Genomic DNA, 25,545 nt, shown 5'->3' with positions numbered 1-25,545 from the left:
GGGAACAGCGAACAGAGAAAAGGGAACAGAGAACGGGGAACAGGGAACGGGGAACAGAGAACAGAGAAAGGGGAACGGGGAACAGGGAACAGCAAACAGAGAAAAGGGAACAGAGAATGGGGAACAGCGAACAGAGAAAAGGGAACAGGGAACGGGGAACAGAGAACGGGGAACAACGAACAGAGAAAAGGGAACAGGGAACGGAGAACGGGGAACAGCGAACAGAGAAAAGGGAACAGGGAACGGGGAACAGCGAACAGAGAAAAGGGAACAGAGAACGGAATGGAGAACAGGGAACAGGTAGCGGAGAAAGGGGAACAGGGAACGGAGAACAGGGTTCAGAGAAAGGGAAACAGGGAACAGAGAACGGAGAATGGGGAACAGGGAATGGGGAACGGGGAAAGAGGATGGGGGAACGGGGAAAGAGGAAGAGGGAACGGGGAAAGAGGAAGGGGGAACGGGGAAAGAGGAAGGGGGAACGGGGAAAGAGAAAGAGGGAACGGGGAAAGAGGATGGGGGAACGGGGAAAGAGGAAGGGGGAAAGAGGAAGGGGGAACGGGGAAAGAGGAAGGGGGAACGGGGAAAGAGGAAGGGGGAACGGGGAAAGAGGAAGGAGGAACGGGGAACAGGGAAAGGGAAGGGGGAACAGAGAACGGAGAATGGGGAACGGGGAGCAGGGAACAGGGAACGGGGAACAGAGAACGGGGAAAGAGGAAGGGGGAATGGGGAACAGAGAACGAGGAAAGCGGAAGGGGTAAGGGGGAACGGAGAACGGGGAACGGAGAATGGGGAACGGGGAACAGAGAACGAGGAAAGCGGAAGGGGTAAGGGGGAACGGAAAACGGAGAACAGGGAAAGGGGGAAGAGGGAACAGGGAAAGGGGAAAGGGGAACAGAGAACACGGAACAGGGAACAGAGAATGGGAACTGGGAACAGAGAATGGGAACGGGGAACAGATAACAGGGAACGGGGAACAGAGAATGGGGAACGGGGAACAGAGAAAGGTAACGGGGAACAGAGAATGGGGAACGGGGAACAGAGAACACGGAACAGGGAACAGAGAATGGGAACTGGGAACAGAGAAAGGTAACGGGGAACAGAGAATGGGAACTGGGAACAGAGAAAGGTAATGGGGAACAGAGAATGGGAACTGGGAACAGAGAAAGGTAATGGGGAACAGAGAATGGGGAACGGGGAACAGTTAACGGGTAATGGGAAATGGGGAAAGGGGAACGGGGAACAGAGAATGTGGAAGGAGGAACAGGGAACAGATAACAGGTAACGCGGAAACGGGGAAAGGGGAACAGAGAACAGGGAACAAGGCAAGGCAAGTTTATTTATATAGCACATTTCATACACTATGGCAGTTCAAAGTGCTTTACAGAAAGGAATTAAAATTATCACAAAATAAAAAGCAAGGAAAATGAAAGCAGTTCTAAAAGAAATTAAAAGAGATATATGATACAGTTATAAAATTAATTAAAAGAGTACAAAGATGATACAGGGAACAGAGAACAGAGAACGGGGAACATGGATTACACAATTACTTACATTGTTCATGGAACATTTTGTCCTGAAATATTTTAGTCAGACGTTCATCTAACAGTCTTTAAATTTTGCTACTTGTTTTAAAGATCATACAAATGTAATTTTCCCATAATTTATGAAGAATGATACAATGGAATGTTCCCTTAACAATCATATAACCAGGAAGAAACGCTTTTAAAACATTTAAAAAACTGGACATTTTGAAATGTTCAGAGAACATTCCAAAATAATGTTAATAAAAATGTTAGAAAACCGTTGCTAGAATGTAATTTTGTGAGCCGGGATGTCCAAGAAGGCCATGATAGAAGAAATAGGAAACAACCCTTGATGCATCAGACAGGATTTATATTCATAAGAAACAGCAGAGAAGCAGATGGTCAGATCTCTCTCTCTCTCACACACACACACACACACACACACACACACACACACACACACACACACACACACACACACACACACACACACACACACACACACACACACAACAACAACAACCTGCGTTAGATGCTGTGATTGACTGCTCACAATCCTGCTGTCCTACTGAATACACACCTGAAGCAGCTGAGAGAACAGGTGAACTCACACACACACACACACGTTTACATCTGTGCCTCTGACAGACACCTGAACACACACTAACGGTGAACAGTTTGGGGTCGGTAAGATTTTTAATCTGAAAGAGTCTCTTCTGCTCAGCAAAGCTGAGTTTATTTGATCAAAAATACAGTAAAACAGTGAAATATCATTCCAATGTAAATCATCTTTTTTCTATGTGAATATATAGTAAAGTGTAATTTATTCCTGTGATCAAAGCTGAACTTTTAGCATCATTACTCCAGTCTTCAGTGTCACATGATCCTTCAGAAATCACTCTAATATGATGATCTGATGCTCAAGAAACATTTATGATTATTATCAGTGTTGACCAGTGTGGATCAGTCCATTTCTCGTTTCAGGGACAGACACTGGACTAGAGCAATAACTGAGAGTATTTGTAGAATAACTGAAGAATTATAACTTAATGCTTTTTAAATATGATAGAGCACTAAAGCGTTGGACGTGTTACAGTGTATGAGGCGCATGAGCTGAAGCAGATACAGAGACGTGGAGCTGCACACACACACACACACACACACACACACACACACACACACACACACACACACACACACATGTGTCTCTCAGATCAGCACTCAATCACAGCCTCATTCACTAGATGATGTATTGATCAGGTTCATACTGTAGAGGATCAGTGATGAAGCTCAGGTGAGGACGTGTTCTGACTGTGTGTGTGTGTGTCTGTGTGTGTGTGTGTGTGTGTGTGTGTGTAACACACTGGTCAGTTTTCCCGGATGCTTCCCGTAGTGAGCTTCTGCTTCTCCTTCACCAGCTCCAGCTCTTTAACCCTTCAAACTCTCTCTGTCTCATCCGCTGCACTGCTGTACATGTGTTTCTCTTTATGTGTGTAAGTGTGTGTGTGTGAGGGACTGTGATTTATCACTGCAACACAAACACTCGACAGAGTGTTCTTCTTGGATCAAACTGAGGATCTCCAGTGAGATTTATCAATGAAAGTGGCTGTGATGGCAGTGAAGGGTGTGTGTGTGTGTGTGTGTGTGTGTGTGTGTGTGTGTGTGTGTGTGTGTGTGTGGATGTGGGGACACACTGAACATTCCTGGAGTAAAGCTTCTCGCAGCACTTGTCATTAAATGCCCAACCCTGAGGACACACACACACACACACACACACACACACACACACACACACACACACACACACACACACACACACACACACACACACACACACACACACACACACACACACACACATCAACACCGAGCCTCCATTATTCCTCCTGCAGTGAGAGACAGTGAGCGCAAACACACACTTCTGCTCATGTCTCAGATGTTGCTCCTGAGAAACAGAAGCTTGACTCCAACAGAGTCTCCAAACAAACAACTGTGCTCAGATTCACCAAGATCTCAATGATCAGAACTCTAACAGAACTAGCAGAACTCTATCAGAACTCTAGCAGGACTCTATAAGGACTCAAGCAGAACTCTAGAAGAACTCTGACAGAACTCTAGCAGAACTCTAGCAGAACTCTAGCAGGACTCTATCAGGACTCTAACAGAACTCTAGCAGAACTCTAGCAGAACTCTAACAGAACTCTATCAGAACTCTAGCAGAACTCTATCAGGACTCTAGCAGGACTCTAGCAGAACTCTAGCAGAACTCTAGCAGAACTCTAACAGAACTCTATCAGAACTCTATCAGAACTCTAGCAGAACTCTAGCAGAACTCTATCAGGACTCTAGCAGGACTCTAGCAGAACTCTATCAGGACTCTATCAGGACTCTAGCAGAACTCTATCAGGACTCTATCAGGACTCTAGCAGAACTCTAACAGAACTCTATCAGGACTCTAGCAGAACTCTATCAGGACTCTAGCAGAACTCTATCAGGACTCTATCAGGACTCTAGCAGAACTCTAACAGAACTCTATCAGAACTCTATCAGAACTCTAGCAGAACTCTAGCAGAACTCTAACAGAACTCTGACAGAACTCTGACAGAACTCTAACAAAACTCTAGCAGAACTCTAGCAGAACTCTAGCAGAACTCTAACAGAACTCTGACAGAACTCTGACAGAACTCTAACAAAACTCTAACAGAACTCTGACAGAACTCTAGCAGAACTCTAACAGAACTCTGACAGAACTCTGACAGAACTCTATCAGGACTCTAGCAGGACTCTAGCAGAACTCTATCAGGACTCTATCAGGTCTCTAGCAGAACTCTATCAGGACTCTAGCAGAACTCTAGCAGAACTCTGACAGAACTCTAGCAGAACTCTATCAGGACTCTAGCAGGACTCTAGCAGAACTCTATCAGGACTCTATCAGGACTCTAGCAGAACTCTATCAGGACTCTAGCAGAACTCTAGCAGAACTCTAACAGAACTCTAGCAGAACTCTATCAGAACTCTAACAGAACTCTGACAGAACTCTGACAGAACTCTAACAGAACTCTAGCAGAACTCTAGCAGAACTCTATCAGGACTCTAGCAGGACTCTAGCAGAACTCTATCAGGACTCTATCAGGACTCTAGCAGAACTCTATCAGGACTCTATCAGGACTCTAGCAGAACTCTAGCAGAACTCTAGCAGGACTCTAGCAGAACTCTAGCAGAACTCTGACAGAACTCTAGCAGAACTCTAGCAGAACTCTTTCAGGACTCTAACAGAACTCTAACAGGACTCTAACAGAACTCTATCAGGACTCTAGCAGGACTCTAGCAGAACTCTAGCAGAACTCTAGCAGAACTCTATCAGGACTCTAGCAGAACTCTAGCAGAACTCTATCAGGACTCTAGCAGAACTCTATCAGGACTCTATCAGGACTCTAGCAGAACTCTAGCAGAACTCTGACAGAACTCTAGCAGAACTCTAGCAGAACTCTATCAGAACTCTAGCAGAACTCTATCAGCACTCTATCAGAACTCTATCAGAACTCTAGCAGAACTCTATCAGGACTCTAGCAGAACTCTAGCAGAACTCTAACAGAACTCTGACAGAACTCTGACAGAACTCTAACAGAACTCTAGCAGAACTCTAGCAGAACTCTAGCAGAACTCTGACAGAACTCTAGCAGAACTCCAACAGAACTCTGACAGAACTCTGACAGAACTCTAACAGAACTCTAGCAGGACTCTGACAGAACTCTAGCAGAACTCTAACAGAACTCTAGCAGAACTCTAGCAGAACTCTAGCAGAACTCTGACAGAACTCTGACAGAACTCTAGCAGAACTCTAGCAGAACTCTAGTAGAACTCTGACAGAACTCTAGCAGAACTCTAGCAGAACTCTGACAGAACTCTGACAGAACTCTGACAGAACTCTAACAGAACTCTAACAGAACTCTAGCAGGACTCTAACAGAACTCTGACAGAACTCTAGCAGAACTCTGACAGAACTCTAACAAAACTCTGACAGAACTCTAGCAGGACTCTAACAGAACTCTAGCAGAACTCTAGCAGAACTCTGACAGAACTCTGACAGAACTCTGACAGAACTCTAACAGAACTCTAACAGAACTCTAACAGAACTCTAGCAGAACTCTAGCAGAACTCTGACAGAACTCTGACAGAACTCTGACAGAACTCTAACAGAACTCTAACAGAACTCTAACAGAACTCTAGCAGGACTCTAACAGAACTCTGACAGAACTCTAGCAGAACTCTGACAGAACTCTAACAAAACTCTGACAGAACTCTAGCAGGACTCTAACAGAACTCTAGCAGAACTCTAACAGAACTCTAGCAGAACTCTAACAGAACTCTAACAGAACTCTAGCAGAACTCTAGCAGAACTCTAGCAGAACTCTCATACCCCTTTTCCACCAGCATGAACCTGGTGCTAGTTCAGAGCCAGAGCTATTGCCAGTTCGGAGTTGGTTCAACTGACGAGCCTTCTCTGAACCGGTTTGCCTTTCCACAGGCCAGAGAGCCACCACAGAGCCAGATCTCACGTCACTGTATAAATCTCATGTTGCCCAGCAACACTAGCGCGGCAGCGCCACACACAAACACACCAGGCTTGTTCGAGATGGTTCGGCTTCTCGCAGACCGATCGGCGTATGACATCGAAGCACTGCGAGAACGGTCCAAAAGCACAAGGAGTCGTATGCTCTCAAATCACTCCCGCAGCTCCCATCGGTCCACGCCGCTCCGATGCATCTCCAACAAGCCTTCCATCAACAATGGCGGTCGTTGCGTTACTATTGATGCTCATGCCTTTGCGAACCTGACATCGGCATCCAAACACGGCGAATCCAGTGCGTTCCTGCAGCTCGCCATAACGTGCATAGATGGAGATTACAATCGAGCTTCTATTAACTCGATTAGCTGCTATTTAAAAAATGGCGTTCACAAGTTTGTGTTCGTCTTGTTGGTCACGATAACTCCGCCCCCAACCCCTGACGCAAGCGGTTCTTACCTCTAGACCAGCAATGTTTTGGTTCTACTTACAAACCACTTTTCATGGTTCAGAGCTGGTGCTTTGAGAGTTGAAAGACAAAGAACTGGTTTGACTAGGCTCTGGCTCTGAACCAGCACCAGCACTGCCTTGGTGGAGAAGGGGTAAATCAGAACCCAGAACTCTATCTGGACCATCAGCTAACAGGACTTCACATAACGTTCTCTCAGAGTTATGAACACACGCTCGTCTGCTACACTTATAGAACATTTGTTCAAAGTTATCTGGCCTTTAATAATGTTTTTAAAATGTTAGAATGTCACGTTTTTCAAACATTCAGCAATTACATTTTCATAACTTAATAATAACATTTTCACCATGTTCTTAGACCATATATTTTGTTAGCAGGGACACGACTGACTCATTTGTGTCTTGAGATTTTAGGGGGGAAAACCCTCTGATGTGACAAACTCATAAAGCTCTGGAAGAGAACACACACACACACACACACACACACACACACATCTGAGCCATTCAATACAGCTGTCATCAGAACCAATAAAAGCCCTGAACGCAGTGTGAAGACTGATTCATGAGAACAGAGAGAGAGAGCGGGCGAGAGAGCTGCTGCTTACCTTGGCTTGCTGGAGAGTTGGCTGGTCTTGTGTTTGTGAGATGAGAGGGAAAGGAATCTCACTTCACGTTGTCATAGTTTAGTTGTAAATCTGCTGAAGGCCGTCTGTGCTGAAGTCTCAAACTTTAGTCCAGATCTCCGAGCAGATCATTGCTTTCTCATTAGTCTCTTCCCAACTCAGATCCAGAGTTAGTGAAAAGAAAGACGGATCCTCCCTCTGCTCTCGTTCTCCCTCCACTGCTGTTCCCATGAGCCTCCCTGCCTCTCACACACACACACACACACACACACACACACACACACACGAGGGTGGGGGAAGGGACTCCAACAATACCAGCAGATTCCTCCACACACACACTCACACTGATCGGCCGAATGAGATATTCAAGACAAACACAAACGCACTGAACCATCAATATGATGTGCTTAGAAACACACAAGCTCTCATTGTCACATCATTCAACAAGGAACAATCTCACAAAACCTGTCATCATTTCAGCAACACATCAAAAACTAAGATGAAACTAACAGGAAACAAAAAGTAACAAAATGTTTAACATGAATTTTTAAATATTACTTTAAAATTGTACAAATTACAACCACAAGGAAACAAACTAATAAAAATGTATAAATAAATAAATAAAAAAAACTATATATTTAAAAATATTAAAAAGGAAATGTGAAAAAATATATAAAAAATATATAATAAGAATAAAAATGTGACAACATTTAAAATATGTATTTTAAAAAAAAATATATGCAATATAAAAAAATTAAATAACACTTTTCCCTACAAAGAAGAAATTCGCAAGTTAGATCTTTAACCTTCCAGTTGTTTGTCAGCCCTGAGATCATGTGGAGGCCTCAGATGTGTCTTATAATCTCACATATGTTTCAGAAGATCTCAACAGTGTCTCAAATCTGTGCTCACATTCTAAACTCACTACACATTTTCCATCAGATGAGACTTATTTTATAGCTCTATACACTGCAAAAAAAAAAAAAAAAAATAGTTTCTCAGTATTTTGTCTTGTTTTTCAGTACACATATCTAAACATTTTTAAATCTAGACTTGAGGAGCAAATTTCTTGCGACATTGGGTTTTGTGTTTTGAAACAATGTATCACAATGAAGTGGTTATGCTTAAAACAAGAAAGCATATCTGCCAATGAAGTCAGAAAAATAAACTTGTTTTCCCTTTTTTCTGACCCCATTGGCAGATATTTGTTCTTATTTTAAGAAGAAACTTTTTTTCTCCAGAAAACAAGACTTGATATCTTCAGTCATTTTTCTTCTCCAGTAAATGTATCTTTACTTAAGAATGTTTGTACTGGAAAACAAGACAAACATTCTGAGGAAGAACATCATTTTGTGCAGTGTAGATGTCATCTGGATGCCAACTATGTCTCATGTCTGTCTATTGTTATTTCCTCAAGTATTAAGTCTCCTGAGTTTTTAAAGAGCAGCATCGAGCAGTAATACAAGCGTCCTCTGGCTCAATATAACTTTAGCGTTCACATTTTGTTCATTGTTGTAGGTGTAACCGAACGCAGTTAGTCACATGAGCTCGGGCCAGACACTTGAAGACAGCCGTTCATTGGTCTTCCGAAGGCGCAGGAATGTGGCATTACATAACATGGCTTTGTGTGTGGTGATCTCTGATAACTGCTCAATGATTTACCGCGGTTCCAGACATCAGAGAACAGCGCACGAGACGCTGATCTGCTTGTGAATGTCTTGTTCCTGCACTGATTCATGTGTAGGCTATAGTTAACCCTGATGAATGAGCTGCTTCTGTGTGCGATACGCCACCTACAGGTGAGCTGACAGCACTGCAGCCGTCAGGTGTTCCTGCCCTGATATTAATGTCTGCTGTGTGCAAGCTAAGACAGGTTTGAGACACGTTTAACAGTCTCTGTATGAAACTGTACAATGGTCCTCCTTCGCCCTCAGAAGGAAAGTCAATTTATTGATTTGTATTGCTAAAGCACTAATGGGTAAATTACCCCTCTACATGTCAAATTTGCTTACTTACCAAAATAGTGTTTACAGGACAAGGTTGTCAAAAAAATACTATTAATTATTCCATCAACAAGAACAGAACTTGGTAAAAAGCTTTCTCATCATATGCACCAAATGTCTGGAATGAAGTCCAAAACACCTTAAATCTAGAATCAATTGCATCTATTAATACTTTTAAAAACCTTTTAAAGTCAACTCTGACTGAACGGTGTGATTGCTTTTAACTAGGTACCCTTTAAATTGTATGTCTGCATTTGCTTATGTTAAGGGGACTTTTCCTGGTTAAATAAAGGTAAAAAAAAAAAAAATTAAGGGAGTCTTATTTTACTTTTTTTAGTTATTTAATGTGTAAAGTTCTAAAGCACAAAGTCACTCCAAGTGGAGTAATTTTCTATATCAGTGTCAGTGTTTCTGAACTCCCTGAAACGAACACATCACAATATTCCTCATTATAATAATTAATACGCAGAATAAAGGGGCGGGGCCTGGTTGAGTTAGTTAGTAGTGTGTTAAACTGGCGGTTATGGTAAGGGGCGGGACAGTTCCCAAACACAATCAGAGCACAGTGTGCTTTTCAGAAGGAGGGGCTTCATAGAGACAGGTGTGTGGGCCCTTGGAATCATCCAAACTCCCCTCCCACCTTCAACTCTCGTCTGAAGGAGACACACAGGTAAGGCATGGCAACAAAATGCAGCATCTTGTTCTCCTTCTCAGGGAACCGGGTTGCAGGGGAACCGCTAGCAATTTGCAAGCCCCCTACCACACCCATTCCATTAATAAAATCGATCTCTAGGGGCCCCAAAAGTGTGTGGGCCCTTGGAATCGTCCAATCTCCCCTCCCAGCCCCTTAGCGGCGCCCCTGCCAGGTTGCATAAACAACTTGAGACATTCCCTATCGAACGTGGAACTTCGATACTGGTCTTGGTGTCGCTAGGCGACTTACGCCACAAGAGTAACCCCTAAAACGATGTATGACGTAGGATGTAGGAATATCATAAGCTTTGACGCCTCTCGCGGTTCAAACAAATAGAGCTGGGCAACAAACTCAACAACTCCTCTTATATCAAATTTGCGAAAAATTTTAGACTTCATTTTAGACTTCTAATTCTTTGTTTTGCTCCTCAGGCTGTATCTCCCGTCCAGAGGGTGAAAGTTTTCTTTTTTATCTTTTTAATGCCTGAAAGATTTAACCAAAGATGCCTTTCTGCAACCACCATCCCGGGGATCAAATGACTGATATCAGTGGCCATTTGTTTGGTGTCACGGAAAGCCATGACACCAAACTTAGTTCAGCAATCACTTCAGGAGACAATCCCTGCCCCTGATGCAAGTCTTTCAGCAGGTCAGCTTGATATGCAGGGCACCACCAGCTTGACCCGCTGCCGCACACACCTTGCACCTTCAATGAGGGTGCCTCACTCTACGAGAGATAGCTAGCCATATCACATATCCTTACTCATGCAATCCTTTCACATTTGCGTAATTCTAATGTTGAAAGGGAATAATGCATGCCGAATATGGCTTCTTCCAGGACTTCTCCATCTCGTTGAGAAGATCTGGAAGAAAAGTAAGGCTCATGGGGGAGGGATGATCATGGCTCACCAGAAATCGCTCATCCAGTCTACCGAAGTGAGAGAACAGTGTTTTTCACGTGACCAGGTCAGATTCCACCTGGCTATGACGCAGGCCATTACATACAACAATTCCTCATATGCGGGGCTGACAGAAGGCGGAGCTCAACAAACTCACTTTCTTCACCCCCTCCAACCACGTCAAGCTCCTCTAGAGTTAGACGCCGCCAGCAACATGCTTTCTGCTGGATCAGTAGATGCCAAAGAGTGGGCTTCCGGATCCAGAAGATCACTTTACATAAGCAGTGCCAGCCCGACCTGTGAGCGCTATGCCCTGCTCCGCTCTCAAGTAGACAACGCAAAAACCATGGGTGTCCTCAGGTGTTATAAAACGAGGACACAGAGACATGGACTTTCTAAAATATTGAAATATCCAAAAATTGGAATCTTCTTTTCCACGTGCTACAAACAAACAGCACCTGCAGACAAAATAGTTGATGATGTGTAACTCGGACAGCCATTTATCCTCACAGGCACTCCGTGTGCAACGTCCTGGACTACCGTCTGTCAATGAATATTGCTGTGTGTTTACATGTGACACCGGTCATGCTGTTGGAGTTTCCCATAGCATCAACACCAAGACACAGCATCAGAGATCCACTTCGAAAAGTAAACTATTCTAGTAGAGCCCAAAATCAAAATCAAGACTTTGCAAAAAGGGCATAATAAATCCCCTTTAAACACTTAAAAATACGGTTCATTGGTCCAGAGAGCTGACACATACTGCTATGTTATAACTGCTATGTACAAATGCTATTCCAATTGCACATTATTACTTATTGCTTTTAAAACAGCAGCATGGATGTAAGTACAACTAAAGAATGAATGGTTTGGCTTGTTGACACACTGTGGCTCTGTTTACAGCTGGTATTAAGATGCGTTTTGGTCGATCGGATCATAAGTAGACAACGCTAAATACAGGTGTAGACAAGGTCTAAAACGTTTTGAGCTTGTCCACTTTCCACAACTTCCAGAGGTAGTCGAAAATGCATTCGACTTGCTTTCATAGTGCAAACACTCATGTGGTCGAATGACCTGCAAACAGCCACTAAAAACCTGCAAAACGCCTACTCTCTGCCTACTGACCTAATGCGTAAACATTACGGGGAGCGTACTAGCCAGACAGGATTTATACTTTGTCGGCTGAAGACCCAAGTTTGGTTTGAAGATGAGAAACTTAAGCTGCTGCTCTCTGTGTGTTTTTTTTTTTTCTCCAGTTGCATTCATGTGTATGGTAATTTGCAAGAGCTTATTTCGTCCATTAGATCGAAAGATCTAAAAATACCCATACATTAACCCGCCCATAGACCATTCCCTCGAAGAAATCAGGACAGACGTGGTTTAAAGTGGACAAAAGAGGCGGATTAAAACACCAGGTGTAACCGGGAATGCGTCTCCCTATGATCCGATCGACCAAAACACATCTTATACCATCAGTAAACAGGGCCTGTGTTGTGGATGAGTCTCATGACTGTTCTTTGACCCACACGGGTCCAGTTCATCCACCTCTCTTATCACATCCCTCATTGATTCATCTCCGCTGTCATGAGTCTGGCTTACGCTTGGGTTAGTCATTAACATACACCAGTGGAGAGAATCAGCTCTACATCAAAGCATTCTGGGACTCTGTCAGAAAAGATGGCAAAAAACGTCAGCTTGTGATTGGGGCAGAACCCTTAAAGCGACAAGTTTATACTTTATCCACCCTAAAAGTTCATAGTAGCACTTTAACCATATAACGGCATTATAATTGATATGCACATTTCTAGGCGTCTAAATTACCAACATGATCAAAACTTTGCTGATAAAGCTCTTGCACACAATCTACTACAGCCCTTCTGTGCTTCGATTGATAGTTTAGGCTTTTTTAGCAAGTAAAATGCCTTTTGGTATTACAGTACAAACGTCCTCCTTCAGCGCGTGGTTCACGTGTCTTTTTGCTGTGAAATATTTATTATTTTTTAGCCAGCAAATATAAAAATAACTTTGATATTGTTTTTAGTTATATTTCAAGAAGAACACTTACTGGACGGAAGCAACTGAGTTTTACTTGATTATCCATACATCATTTTATAGAAAATGGAGAAATGTTTATTTATTCATCTCTCAATCATCATTGTATTACATGTTTTAAAACTACAGAACTTTAATCATAAAACTAAGCATTATAATATCATCTTACTAAGACATATTATTGGCAGATATAAAGTGACTACCAATATGTGTATGAATTTTATGTAAGTATCTGCTATACTGTTATAAAGATCTCATTGATTTACATAACAAGCATCAGAAGTTTATATAAATATCAGCATGTGCACCAAATTGCACATTTTTGCTCAGTTTGAGCCTCTAAATAAAATTGAGCTGTTTTCCCTCCATATTCTCAGGATATCAGAATATTTGAGCCATAAAAGCCTGATGTACCAAATATGATATAAAACCTAAAACGCATATGCAAACAAATATGTATCTTTTTCTTTTTTATATATATTTTGTCCAAAGGTTCAACAAACCTTAAATTGAAAAAAACAGTACACTTTTTGCTCTTTTTTTCTGAGAGTGTATGAGGTTGGTTCTTTGCCGTGTGTGCTGTTGAACGAGAGCACTAAGCCGTCCCACTGGAGCATCCGGCAGGCGCTGGCCACTCTTTGCTCACGACTCTTTCTGATTCACTTCCATCCCCAAATTCAAAAAGAGCCTGAAACTTCACGCTGGTGCATTTAGTGAGTTTGCACTGAACAGTTGCCTGGCCTTTGAAGTTTCGGAGTGAGCAGTGAACGCCACCATCGCCATCATCGCCATCAACTGGGATCTCGGTAACGTTTGTCTCGGAGGAGCTGGAGTTTTTCCCACAGACGATCCGCTCCTCGTCCACGGACACCAGGCTGTGCCCTCGGATGAACTCGGGAGCTTGACAGTAAACCCGCGTCACATCCTCCACGTTCCTGAGGTTGTTCCTGATCCAGTCGGAGAGGTAGCGTATCCCACAGTCGCAGTGCCAGGGGTTCCCGTGGAGCTGAACGAAGCACTGGAAGTCCAGATCGTCGAAGAAGCCGTGCGGGACTCTCCGGAGCCGGTTCATGGACAGGTACAACTGCTCCATGTCGTGCTGATCCTTCAGCAGATCCTCCTCCAGTGAGCTCAGGTTGTTCTTCTGCAGATGGATGGCTTTCACACCGAAAAGCCCTTTGAAGACGGTGCCGGGAAGCGTTGTAATCCGGTTCTCGGACAGATCCAGCTTTTTCAGCGAGATGAGGTTCTGGAAGAGATTCGCAGGAACCTCGGAGAGACGATTCTGAGACAAGTCCAGATAGGTAATGTGCAGCAGTTTGTGGAAGACCGAGGGGTGGAGCTGCACCAGATTGTTCTTCTTGAGGATCAGCTTCCGGAGGCTGGGCGGGAACACGTCGACGCTCAGGTTGCGTATGCGATTGCCCCGGAGGTTCAGCTCCTCCAGGAGATCCAGGTGGGAGAAGATCCCCTCCGGAAGCTGCGAGATCATGTTGGCCTGCAGCGAGAGCGCTCTCAGGAGAGAGTTGTTCTGGAAAACATCCGCCGAGACTGAGCTGATGTGGTTGAAGGACAGGTCCAGCTCCTGCAGTTTGTGGAGACGATGGAAGGGACGAACGGGAAGAGACAGCAAGTCGTTCCCTCTCAACTGCAGCATCTCCAGCTTCTGCAAAGAGTCAAAGATGCGGGCGTCCAGAACGCCGATCTTGTCGTGGTTAAGCATCAGTCTCGTGAGGTTGGCCAGCGAGCCGAAGGTCTGCACTTCAAGCCTCAGCCAGGAGTTCCCGCTGATCTCCAGCTCCCGCAGCTCCGGCAGCCGGTCGAAGGCGTCGCCCGAGACAGACTTCACCTGGCCGTTGAGGAACACCAGTTTGCTGAGTCTGAGGTTCTGTCTGAAGGATTGTCCGTCCAGACGCGTGAGGCCCGACGCCACTACGATCAGCTCTCTGACCTGAGCTGAGATGTTGAGCGGGAGCGCTCTCATGGCGTCGTCTGCGCAGACCACCTTAGCAGCCGAGAAGCACTGGCACAGTTCAGGACAGCCACGACTGCAGTGCAGCTGGATCAGGACCAGCAAAAGCGCAGGCCAGGGTTTGCTCATGACTTCTGGGAATAGAAAAGCCACAGGTCAGCTGCAGTTGCTGCGTCTCTTCCAGTTTTCAAAGATAATAGCATTTTCCTCTCATATGCAGTTTGCAAATGTTACGTGAGGTTCAAAGATCTCTGCATTTTCATGAAGATTCATTACAGTGAGTAGAAGAAAACACGCTGGATGTCATCTAATGCACATTAGGCCTTGATGATTGAAAGCAAATGAAAGGTTTTGCTTAACCTTTCAGTATATTCCCTCAGAAATCAGACCCATTACTTTTACACTTCACAATAAGGTTTTACTTGTTAACGTTAGTTAACTACATTGACTGACATGAACTAAGAATGAAAAATACGTCTAAAGCATTTGTTAATCTTAGTTAATGTTAATGTCAACATTTACTAACTTATTGTCAGAAATAACATTTAATAACTTTAATAACTGAACGAATATGAACTAACAATGAACAGTTATTTTTATGAACCAATATTAACAAAGATGACTAAATACTGTAACAGATGTATTGCTCATTGTTAGATAGTGTTTGTTAATGCATTAACTAACTTTAACTAACAGGACCTTATTATTGCGTAAACAATGAATTAACAATTAACAACAGTATATTTATGAACTGACATTAACCTAGATTAATAAAAGCTGTAAAATAATGTTGTCTATTGTTCATGATACCCGACTAATGGTAATGAATTCAGTTTTGAATGGTTAAGATCTCATTTATCGGCTTATTTATTCCAATGAAAAGTATTTATATTAATAGTATCCAAAAAGTACATTTGGTAACACTTTACAATAGGGTTCATTATTTAACATTAGTTAACATGAAATAAGAATGAACAATACTTCTTCAGCATTTATTAATCTTAGTTAATATTAATTCCAACATTTACTAATACATTATTAAAATCAAAGGTTGTATTTGTTACCATTAGTTAATGCACTGTGAACTATAACATGAACAAACAATAAACAGCTGGATTTTTATAAACTAACATTAACAAATAGAGTAACAAATGTATTGCTCATTGTTAGTTAATGTTAGTTAATACAGTAACTAATGTTAACTAATGAACCTTATTGTAAAGTGTTACCGAACATTTAAATTTGGTTGTAAAATAGGATCAGGGGACTACAAGTAAAAATGCATGAAATAAAGAAACAAAATGCATGAAAGTAATGCCTTGCTCTTCTTTGGAAATAAACAGTGTTGTGACGTACCGCTGTTGCACACATCAGCTCCAGGAGAAATGAGTGACTCTGAGGATCTCCGTCTGATGATATCTCTGTCTGAGGAGGCTCACTGTGATTGGTCGAGTTGATCTATGAGACCGACTGTGACTGCTGAAACACAATGAGTGCTGGTCAAAATATCATTCATTTAGTTCAGCATTAATGAAGAATTCTCCCGAATCCAGAGCTGATGTGTTGGTAATCCCCGGACAGAGGAAGGTTTGAGCGGAGCGAGACTAATGGATTGACACACACGGACCGTTGAGCAACACCAGAAGTGCAGCCTTTGATTTATTTGCTTTTCTATAGTAAACAGAATTCAGGTGGATTTCAGAACTGACAGAAACTCACATAAATCAACATCATTTACAAATTCAATCTCACATTTTCACAGGCCAAACATCTGTTAGTTTGTGAAAGTTTAAAGTGTCCCAAAAAATCCTAAAATGGATTTTTGAGATTGTCCTTTCATGTAGTGTGTAACACAGCTCTAAATGCATGAAAACATCCTGCAAAGTTTTAAATCTGAAAGTTCACCGTATTTGAAGTTATTGTCATTCAAAAGTATGAGTCGACTCTGAGTCAGTGAAGTGAATCGTTTTTTCAAATGAGTCATAAGCCGTTTCGTTGTGAAGTCAAGACGAAACATTAGCATATTGCCCGCCCACTTATAGCGTGCGCAGACACCAGGGAAAACTCAAACCCCAAACCTGCAGCTGATCCTGTGGACACTGGAGAGCATCATGTCCAGGAGATGCTGTGCTCTACAATATGAAGGTAAAGACAGTGTTTTCACTGCCCAAGGACGAGCATGAGGAGAATCAGTGGTTAAAGGTCATCTTTCCCACGGTAGTATAATCTTAAACTTTTGCTGTGTTCCCTTTATTTTACTGATGACTGCTTTTCAGATCTCGAAGTTCAATGCAGGATTCGCAAACCACTTTCTCGTGAAAAATGGTGTTCAAAATACTTAGTTTTGAGTTTTATATTGTGTAGGTCTCCTGCTAACTGGCTAACTCACGTTATCACTGTCTTACTGAAATACTTCAGCTAATCAGCTGTAGACACGATTACCTATAACTGTGTCTATTAATGCAGATCGTCTGTCGTTCTCACTACTTTGAGGAAAGATTGAGCATGGAGCAAGATTTATTTTACGTTTATATTACACCAGTCATTCACGCTAGAGCTCGGCTAATGTATGCACTGTTATTAATACAGTTTCCACATGTTCACCACAATATATTAGAAAAATACTCTGCAAAATAAATAAGTAGGCCTATAAGAAAAATAATGGGTTTGTTGATGGACATGCACTTGTTAATGCTGATGGTGAGGAATTACAGTTGGAACATCTCATAATGTTCCTCAAACTGAGTAGAGATTCACTGAGAAACACTGAGTCCTGCTCGAGTCGTCCTGATGGAGGTTTCATCATCGGACTCGCGCTCGCACTGATATGGTCAAATCAACGTCCTTGTTCGTTACTGTTTAGTTTACAGTGTAGGAAGCCTCAGGACACGCAGAGCTGATGTTGTTATGGCAATGGGCGATTTTGTTTTCTTGTTGTTATTTTGCTGTACGGGTAAACCAATCACAACAGACTGAGCTGGCCAATCAGAGCAGATTAGACCAACAGACTGAGCTGTCTGGCCAATCAGAGCAGATTAGACCAACAGACTGAGCTGTCTGGCCAATTAGAGCAGAGTAGACCGATCACAACAGACTGAGCTGTCTGGCCAATCAGAGCAGAGTAGACCAATCACAACAGACTGAGCTGTCTGGCCAATCAGAGCAGAGTAGACCAATCACAACAGACTGAGCTGTCTGGCCAATCAGAGCAGAGTAGACCAATCACAACAGACTGAGCTGTCTGGCCAATCAGAGCAGAGTAGACCGATCACAACAGACTGAGCTGTCTGGCCAATCAGAGCAGAGTAGACCGATCACAATAGACTGAGCTGTCTGGCCAATCAGAGCAGAGTAGACCAATCACAACAGACTGAGCTGTCTGGCCAATCAGAGCAGAGTAGACCAATCACAACAGACTGAGCTGTCTGGCCAATCAGAGCAGAGTAGACCAATCACAACAGACTGAGCTGTCTGTCCAATCAGAGCAGAGTAGACCAATCACAACAGACTGAGCTGTCTGGCCAATCAGGGTAGAGTAGACCAATCACAACAGATTGAGCTGTCTGGCCAATCAGAGCAGAGTAGACCAATCACAACAGACTGAGCTGTCTGGCCAATCAGAGCAGAGTAGACCGATCACAACAGACTGAGCTGTCTGGCCAATCAGAGCAGAGTAGACCAATCACAACAGACTGAGCTGTCTGTCCAATCAGAGCAGAGTAGACCAATCACAACAGACTGAGCTGTCTGGCCAATCAGAGCTGAGTAAACCAATCACAACAGACTGAGCTGTCTGGCCAATCAGGGTAGAGTAGACCAATCACAACAGATTGAGCTGTCTGGCCAATCAGAGCAGAGTAGACCAATCACAACAGACTGAGCTGTCTGGCCAATCAGAGCAGAGTAGACCAATCACAGCAGACTTAGCTGTCTGGCCAATCAGAGCTGAGTAAACCAATCACAACAGACTTAGCTGTCTGGCCAATCAGAGCAGAGTAGACCAATCACAGCAGACTTAGCTGTCTGGCCAATCAGAGCTGAGTAAACCAATCACAACAGACTGAGCTGTCTGGCCAATCAGAGCAGAGTAGACCGATCACAATAGACTGAGCTATCTGGCCAATCAGAGCTGAGTAAACCAATCACAACAGACTGAGCTGTCTGGCCAATCAGAGCTGAGTAAACCAATCACAACAGACTGAGCTGTCTGGCCAATCAGAGCAGAGTAGACCAATCACAACAGACTGAGCAATCTGACCAATCAGAACAGAGTAGACCAATCACAACAGACTGAGCTGTCTGGCCAATCAGAGCAGAGTAGACCAATCACAACAGACTGAGCTGTCTGGCCAATCAGAGCTGAGTAAACCAATCACAACAGACTGAGCTGTCTGGCCAATCAGAGCAGAGTAGACCAATCACAACAGACTGAGCTATCTGACCAATCAGAACAGAGTAGACCAATCACAACAGACTGAGCTGTCTGGCCAATCAGAGCTGAGTAAACCAATCACAACAGACTGAGCTGTCTGGCCAATCAGAGCAGAGTAAACCAATCACAACAGACTGAGCTGTCTGGCCAATCAGAGCAGAGTAGACCAATCACAACAGACTGAGCTATCTGACCAATCAGAGCAGAGTAGACCAATCACAACAGACTGAGCAATCTGACCAATCAGAGCAGATTAGACCAACAGACTGAGCTGTCTGGCCAATCAGAGCAGAGTAGACCAATCACAACAGACTGAGCTGTCTGGCCAATCAGAGCTGAGTAAACCAATCACAACAGACTGAGCTGTCTGGCCAATCAGGGTAGAGTAGACCAATCACAACAGACTGAGCTGTCTGGCCAATCAGAGCTGAGTAAACCAATCACAACAGACTGAGCTGTCTGGCCAATCAGAGCAGAGTAGACCAATCACAACAGACTTAGCTGTCTGGCCAATCAGAGCTGAGTAAACCAATCACAACAGACTGAGCTGTCTGGCCAATCAGAGCAGAGTAGACCGATCACAACAGACTGAGCTGTCTGGCCAATCAGAGCAGAGTAGACCAATCACAACAGACTGAGCTGTCTGGCCAATCAGAGCAGAGTAGACCAATCACAGCAGACTTAGCTGTCTGGCCAATCAGAGCTGAGTAAACCAATCACAACAGACTGAGCTGTCTGGCCAATCAGAGCAGAGTAGACCAATCACAGCAGACTTAGCTGTCTGGCCAATCAGAGCTGAGTAAACCAATCACAACAGACTGAGCTGTCTGGCCAATCAGAGCAGAGTAGACCGATCACAACAGACTGAGCTGTCTGGCCAATCAGAGCAGAGTAGACCAATCACAACAGACTGAGCTGTCTGGCCAATCAGAGCAGAGTAGACCAATCACAACAGACTGAGCTGTCTGGCCAATCAGAGTAGAGTAGGCCAATCACAACAGACTGAGCTGCTGCTGTCTGGCCAATCAGAGCAGAGTAGGCCAATCACAACAGACTGAGCTGCTGCTGTCTGGCCAATCAGAGCAGAGTAGACCAATGCAGAGGTCTAATCCTCCAAAATATTTTCCCACCTCAGGCACAAAATCCTTGATAAAAATATTATCCTTTTTATTCAGGCAAGGGAGTCTTTCTTGTACCACCCATAGACAGTATATAAACTGGACACAGCGACCCCATAGACTTCAACGGAGACAAGTGAAGTCAATTAGAAGCTCTTCTTCCTGATGGCTGAGCGTACTGCGCAGACTCACACTGAGCTTGACGACGTACAGTGCTATGCATAAGTTTAGACACCCATGCTAAAGTTGACTAAAAAGAGGAATAAAAAAATCATCTTTTGGAAATTGAACTTAATGCCTTAATTAAAAAAATTAGGAAAAATCCAACCTTTAAGGACACCAATTTTCTTTGTGAATGAATAATGTATCGTAAATAAATAAATGTTCTTCCTTAAAATACAGGGTGCATAAGTCTGGACACCCCTATGTTAAATTCCCATAGAGGCAGGCAGATTTTTATTTTTAAAGGCCAGTTACTTCATGGATCCAGGATACTATGCATCCTGATAAAGTTCCCTTGGCCTCTGGAATTAAAATAGCCCCACATCATCACATAGCCTTCACCATACCTAGAGATTGGCATACCTTATGCATAGCACTGTAGATGTGACGTGAGCAACCCGTCTGTCTTCTAGTAGCTGTGCCGAGAGAAATCTGAATCATTCCCTTCCGGAACTTGCAGAGACGGAGAGTGTGAGTAGGAGCTGTCCATGAGCTAGGAGCAGGAGCAACTTTATGACTCTCTATGGGCTTCTCCCTTGAGTTTATCAGACTTTTTGCCTCCACGCCCCCCCGATTGCCTGTGAGCTTCTCCTCCCGTCTATACGGTAATCTCTCTACTGTGCGACAGAGAGCGCGTGGTTATTACGCAATCGTTAGCCTATATTTACAAAAACTGCTTCTACGGCTCCATAACGTAAGATACAAGGTAATGGAGCCTTTTATACATTGTCGTGTTTCTTTAGAAATAAATCACGGACAACATGTGTGCCAGTAGAGTAGTAAAAAAAGAAATGTATTTTGTTAAATCTAATGTTTTCCTAATAGTAAAATGTTCCTTTTTTGGAAACCATCAATAGAAATTCTCATTGTTTGTACTGAAAAAATGAATACACTTAAAAAATACATATAAAGTGACATTTATTTGATTAGTTCACACAACAAGAACATCATTCAACAATAAAATTTCATTTCTTTTACATTTTTAACAAAAGGACCCAGTGACGGGGTGGTAACCTATGGTTGACTGTGATGGGGTGGTGTGGAAAAAGTGTTTCTTTATATCATATGCTTGTTTTAAACTTTATAAAACTGGGGGAGGGAAACATTAAAATTGGAGATTTAATGGAGCACATGCAACTAATTTCTGTTTGGTGAGTGAAAGAGATAGTGAGTAATAAGTGAGTGAGTGAATGAACAAAAGAGGGTTAAAGGTAAGTAACTAAGTAACTTTTTTAACTTAACCGAACAGCTTCGGAGTCATTGGAATAGTTATATAACTTTTTTTGGGTTGAATGGTGGTCGTCTCTCAACCCCCCAGCGCCTGTGAGCCGAAAAACCACCCTTGCAACTTTGTCTGTTTAAAGCAACATCATGTAGTTTTTGCTCTCAGGGTCCCCCTACAGTTGGGAAACAGTATTGTCTTCAACTACTGTCGTAAAATCTGTCATGGTAACACATTTGTTGATAAGCCGATACCCTGAACTCTGCAGAAGGAGTTCTCACGTCTTGGGCAGACTGCCTGCGCTGCGTGTGAAATGTCTTCATCCCAGGTACAGTGGCATATATTTCAGCATGTCGTATGAATATAATTTCATGGGTTTTGTTTTTTCAAACGGCAAAAGATCGCGTAGCTCACGTTTACAAGCCAGCGTCATTATAGTAGCCTATTGGCTACTGTTTTACAGAATGCTAATTCAATTCAATGTTTGTGGGGTAGGTAATAGCCATATATCGTCAATATTATAATATCAACCTACCATAGATGAATCTGCAAAGTTGAAAAATCGATTTGCATTATAGCCTGAGTCAAGACACTTTCACCAGAAAAATAAACAAACAAACATGACTATCAGCCTGCAGTCATTAGGCTAGTTAACCTAAAAGATGATTTTGTCTGTCTAATCATGTATTATTTACTTGCAAGAATGTAGACCCTACCAAACTTGTACACGCCGTTTAGACACACAGTAGGCTTACTTCTGACTTTTTTTTGTCCGTTGCTGCTTCGGCCATGACAAAAACATACGCGCGAAAGCCGGAAAACAAACGCTGGTTGGCCTCTCAAGTCCGAATTTGAGGAAGTGGTGGGGGAAGTGACGTATGCAGTCAAGCAGTCGAATTTTGTAGTTCTTTTTGTGCTCGGGTTACTACCTGAACCCCGAAGTTACGTAGTGCCAGTAAAAGCGATACAAACCCCGTCAGGCTATGGCAGACGTGTCATTCAACCTACTGTAAGTCGATGTACCATCACAAGGGTCTTGGAAATATATTATGAAGGTTGAAAAGCTACATAGTGTTCCTATAATGAACATGACTTTAAACTCATGACTTGTATTATCTTATGGACATTACTTTTCTGCCAGAAGATGCTCTCCAGTGAGTAGCAGTCACATCTAGCTGATTAAAGGATGTTCTGCTATTGTATAACCTTGAACAAGCATTTTCTGTAAAGCTGCTATGAAACCATTTGCATTGTGAAAAGCACTAGGCTATAATGGTTTTACTATGGTAAAACGGTACCAACCATGTTATTGTTTTTTTTGTTTTTTTAAACCATGGTTCAATTAGTAATACTGCTGTAATACTAGAGTAAAACTATGGTAATTGTGACTATAACCATAGGTTTTGAAACCATGGTTCATTTTGTTAGCTACAGTACTTTTTACTGCAAATGCTGTGGTAAACCCATGGTTAATTTTCATAAGGGTACAAATATACTTAAATTCTCCTATAATGTACTTGACTAATAGTCACATTAGATAAAAGAATCTGATAAAATGTACTTGACTAATAGTCACATTAGATAAAAGAATCTGATAAATGTATTCATTCAGCAGACGCTTTTATCCAAAGCGACTTACATTTCAAGGTACACATTTACATTCTTATCAGTTTTTCCCTGGGAATCGAACCCATGACCTTGACGTTGCAAGCGCCTACTGTTCTCTAGCGCTCTACTCTGTGAGCGACAGCAAACCTGTAGCTCAAACATTTAACCTGTTCACTGGAAATTTAATACAAATAAATTTGCAACTGCTATTGAAACTGGTGTGCATTGCTTATTCTTTTATCCATTATAGTATCTGCCTTCTGCAAACAACCTCCAGATCATGTTTTCTGGAGAACACAAAACATGAAGATAGACTAAATCTCAGTTCGAGCTGGAACTGAAAACTGCTAATGTGAACACCAGTACACTTCATATTCTAAGCGCTGCAATTATACTGAGAGAATATTTATCTTAATTTAGATTATTCTCACTTTTGTTCGGGTAGATTTCTATGCTTTAGATTCTTTACTGTCTTTAAAGCGTGCACCATGTATTTCCTGTGACCAGTGTTTTTTGTGATACTCTGGAAATGTTGTGTAAATTCTGCGGGGTGAGTGTAACCGGTACAGAAATTATACTGTTAAATACATTTAGTAGACTTAACACAATAGTTAAGTCATTTGCAGCTCCTGATCAAAATGAGTGCTTTCCCTATTGTTGTGATGTCACTTCCTGTTCTGGCTCCTCCTCTTCCCTTTTGCATTGACATCTCATATCTATATGTTCACTCCAATTCATGTGTATAATGTTAATTTACTTACCTATGTGACTGTCTTTGCCATTTCCCCCTGTCTGAGTTATGTTCTTGTCTTCTGCTGAGGATGTGGACATGAAGCACACAGTAGCTGTGTCCCAATGTGAAGACTGCATCCTTCGAAGGCTGCGGACTTCAAACGATGCAGCCTATGCGTCCTCCGAACGACACACCATGCAGCCTTCGTAGGATTTCCTAATTGCGCAGCCAGGTGTTCCCGATTACCGCTCCAGGCGCCAAGCAACGGTGCGAGAGTAGCCTATGCTGCCATCCTGACAATTCATTTGATAAAATTAAGTAAACAGCTATGGAGCCAGAATTGTCATTTTTTATATTTTACTGGAGGACATGGTATTAAGGATGTTTCAGGTCATGTACTTTCGGCTTAGCCGAAGATTCAAATGTTCATTTATATCTTACCTTGATGCGATTTTGTAGGCTAGTGTATTCTTTTTTTATTATGCACATAAATGGACCTTGGTAAATATATTTACACAGGTTTTCAACCCTATTTGAATATAAAAACCCAGTTGAATAAAGTCCAGTGCGAATGTAACTCCCGCTTGTGATCGGCAGCTGTCAGTCACTACTGTTGCTAGGCGACAAGAACAATCCTCCATAGGCTAGACCGGTCCGGTAGGCTACTCGAAGTGATTTTCCCACACAGGACTACAAAATTATGTTATTTTATAATATGATGCATTGTTTTACAATAAACTACACAAAAGTACATAAATGTATCAACCTTAAAAATATTCCGAAGTAAAATGCAACATATGCAGTAATATAAAAGCAGAACCATCATAAAAACCCTGACAAGTTTTTTTCCCCTCCAGAATTCCTTTACTTTTACTCTTGATACCTTAAGCACATTAGAGTATGCAAGATAATTTTGCTTAACTAGGGTTAGAAATATATGACTAGTAGTTTTTCACCAAAGCGGTATTAGTGGTTATTAAAAGTACTTCAGTGTAATAAAGTATCTCAATATTTATTCCATAAGTCATCCCAGCAAACCTGTTGGTAGACAACTTAGTGGATAGTGAAAATATGCAGTCAAACACTCTGGAGCCCATCCCAGATGATGTCCCACCAGCAGGAGGCGTTACCAGGGACTCTATTGTGGAGCCCATCCCGGTCCAGCAGCACACCAGTGTCTCCAACTCAGCTGAATAAGTCTACATCATTTTTCTTATTTTATGTACTGTACAATTTAAATGTTTATGTTGATTTTGAGATGTTTAACGTTTGTTGTAAATAGTTGGGGGAAAAACGTTATAGAAGAATTTGTTTCATGTAGAAATTATGACTGTCATTACAAAAATAAACAATGTCCAAAGCAATGAATTCTCTTTTATTTACACATTTAAAGTTGCATAATTTTTTTCC

The 25,545-nt window shown here is 42.5% G+C and overlaps 2 protein-coding genes across 2 annotated transcripts in view; both read right to left on the bottom strand.

The window, feature by feature from the left end:
* The window catches only part of tns3 (tensin 3), a 47,803-nt gene extending 40,372 nt beyond the window's left edge, over positions 1-7,431 (bottom strand). Inside the window, exon 1 of the mRNA XM_081373414.1 lies at positions 7,164-7,431. The gene's annotated coding sequence lies outside the window, so the exon portion shown is untranslated. The remainder of the gene's footprint in view (positions 1-7,163) is intronic.
* Positions 7,432-12,844: 5,413 nt separating this feature from the next.
* LOC308695721 (uncharacterized protein) lies at positions 12,845-16,435 on the bottom strand. The gene is made up of 2 exons (XM_081373902.1): positions 16,157-16,435; positions 12,845-14,934 (listed from the first exon to the last, which is right to left on the bottom strand). Exon 2 carries the CDS (start codon positions 14,927-14,929, stop codon positions 13,424-13,426), a length of 1,506 nt encoding a protein of 501 aa, XP_081230028.1. The 5' UTR covers positions 14,930-14,934; positions 16,157-16,435; the 3' UTR covers positions 12,845-13,423.
* Between the last annotated feature and the right edge of the window lie 9,110 nt (positions 16,436-25,545).

Source organism: Scardinius erythrophthalmus (genome assembly GCF_964197995.2).
Source record: "Scardinius erythrophthalmus genome assembly, chromosome: 9".
In the NCBI taxonomy this organism is placed as follows: domain Eukaryota; kingdom Metazoa; phylum Chordata; class Actinopteri; order Cypriniformes; family Leuciscidae; genus Scardinius; species Scardinius erythrophthalmus.
The sequence above is the reverse complement of the archived record's forward strand: the minus strand, read 5'-3'. Positions and strand labels throughout refer to the sequence as shown.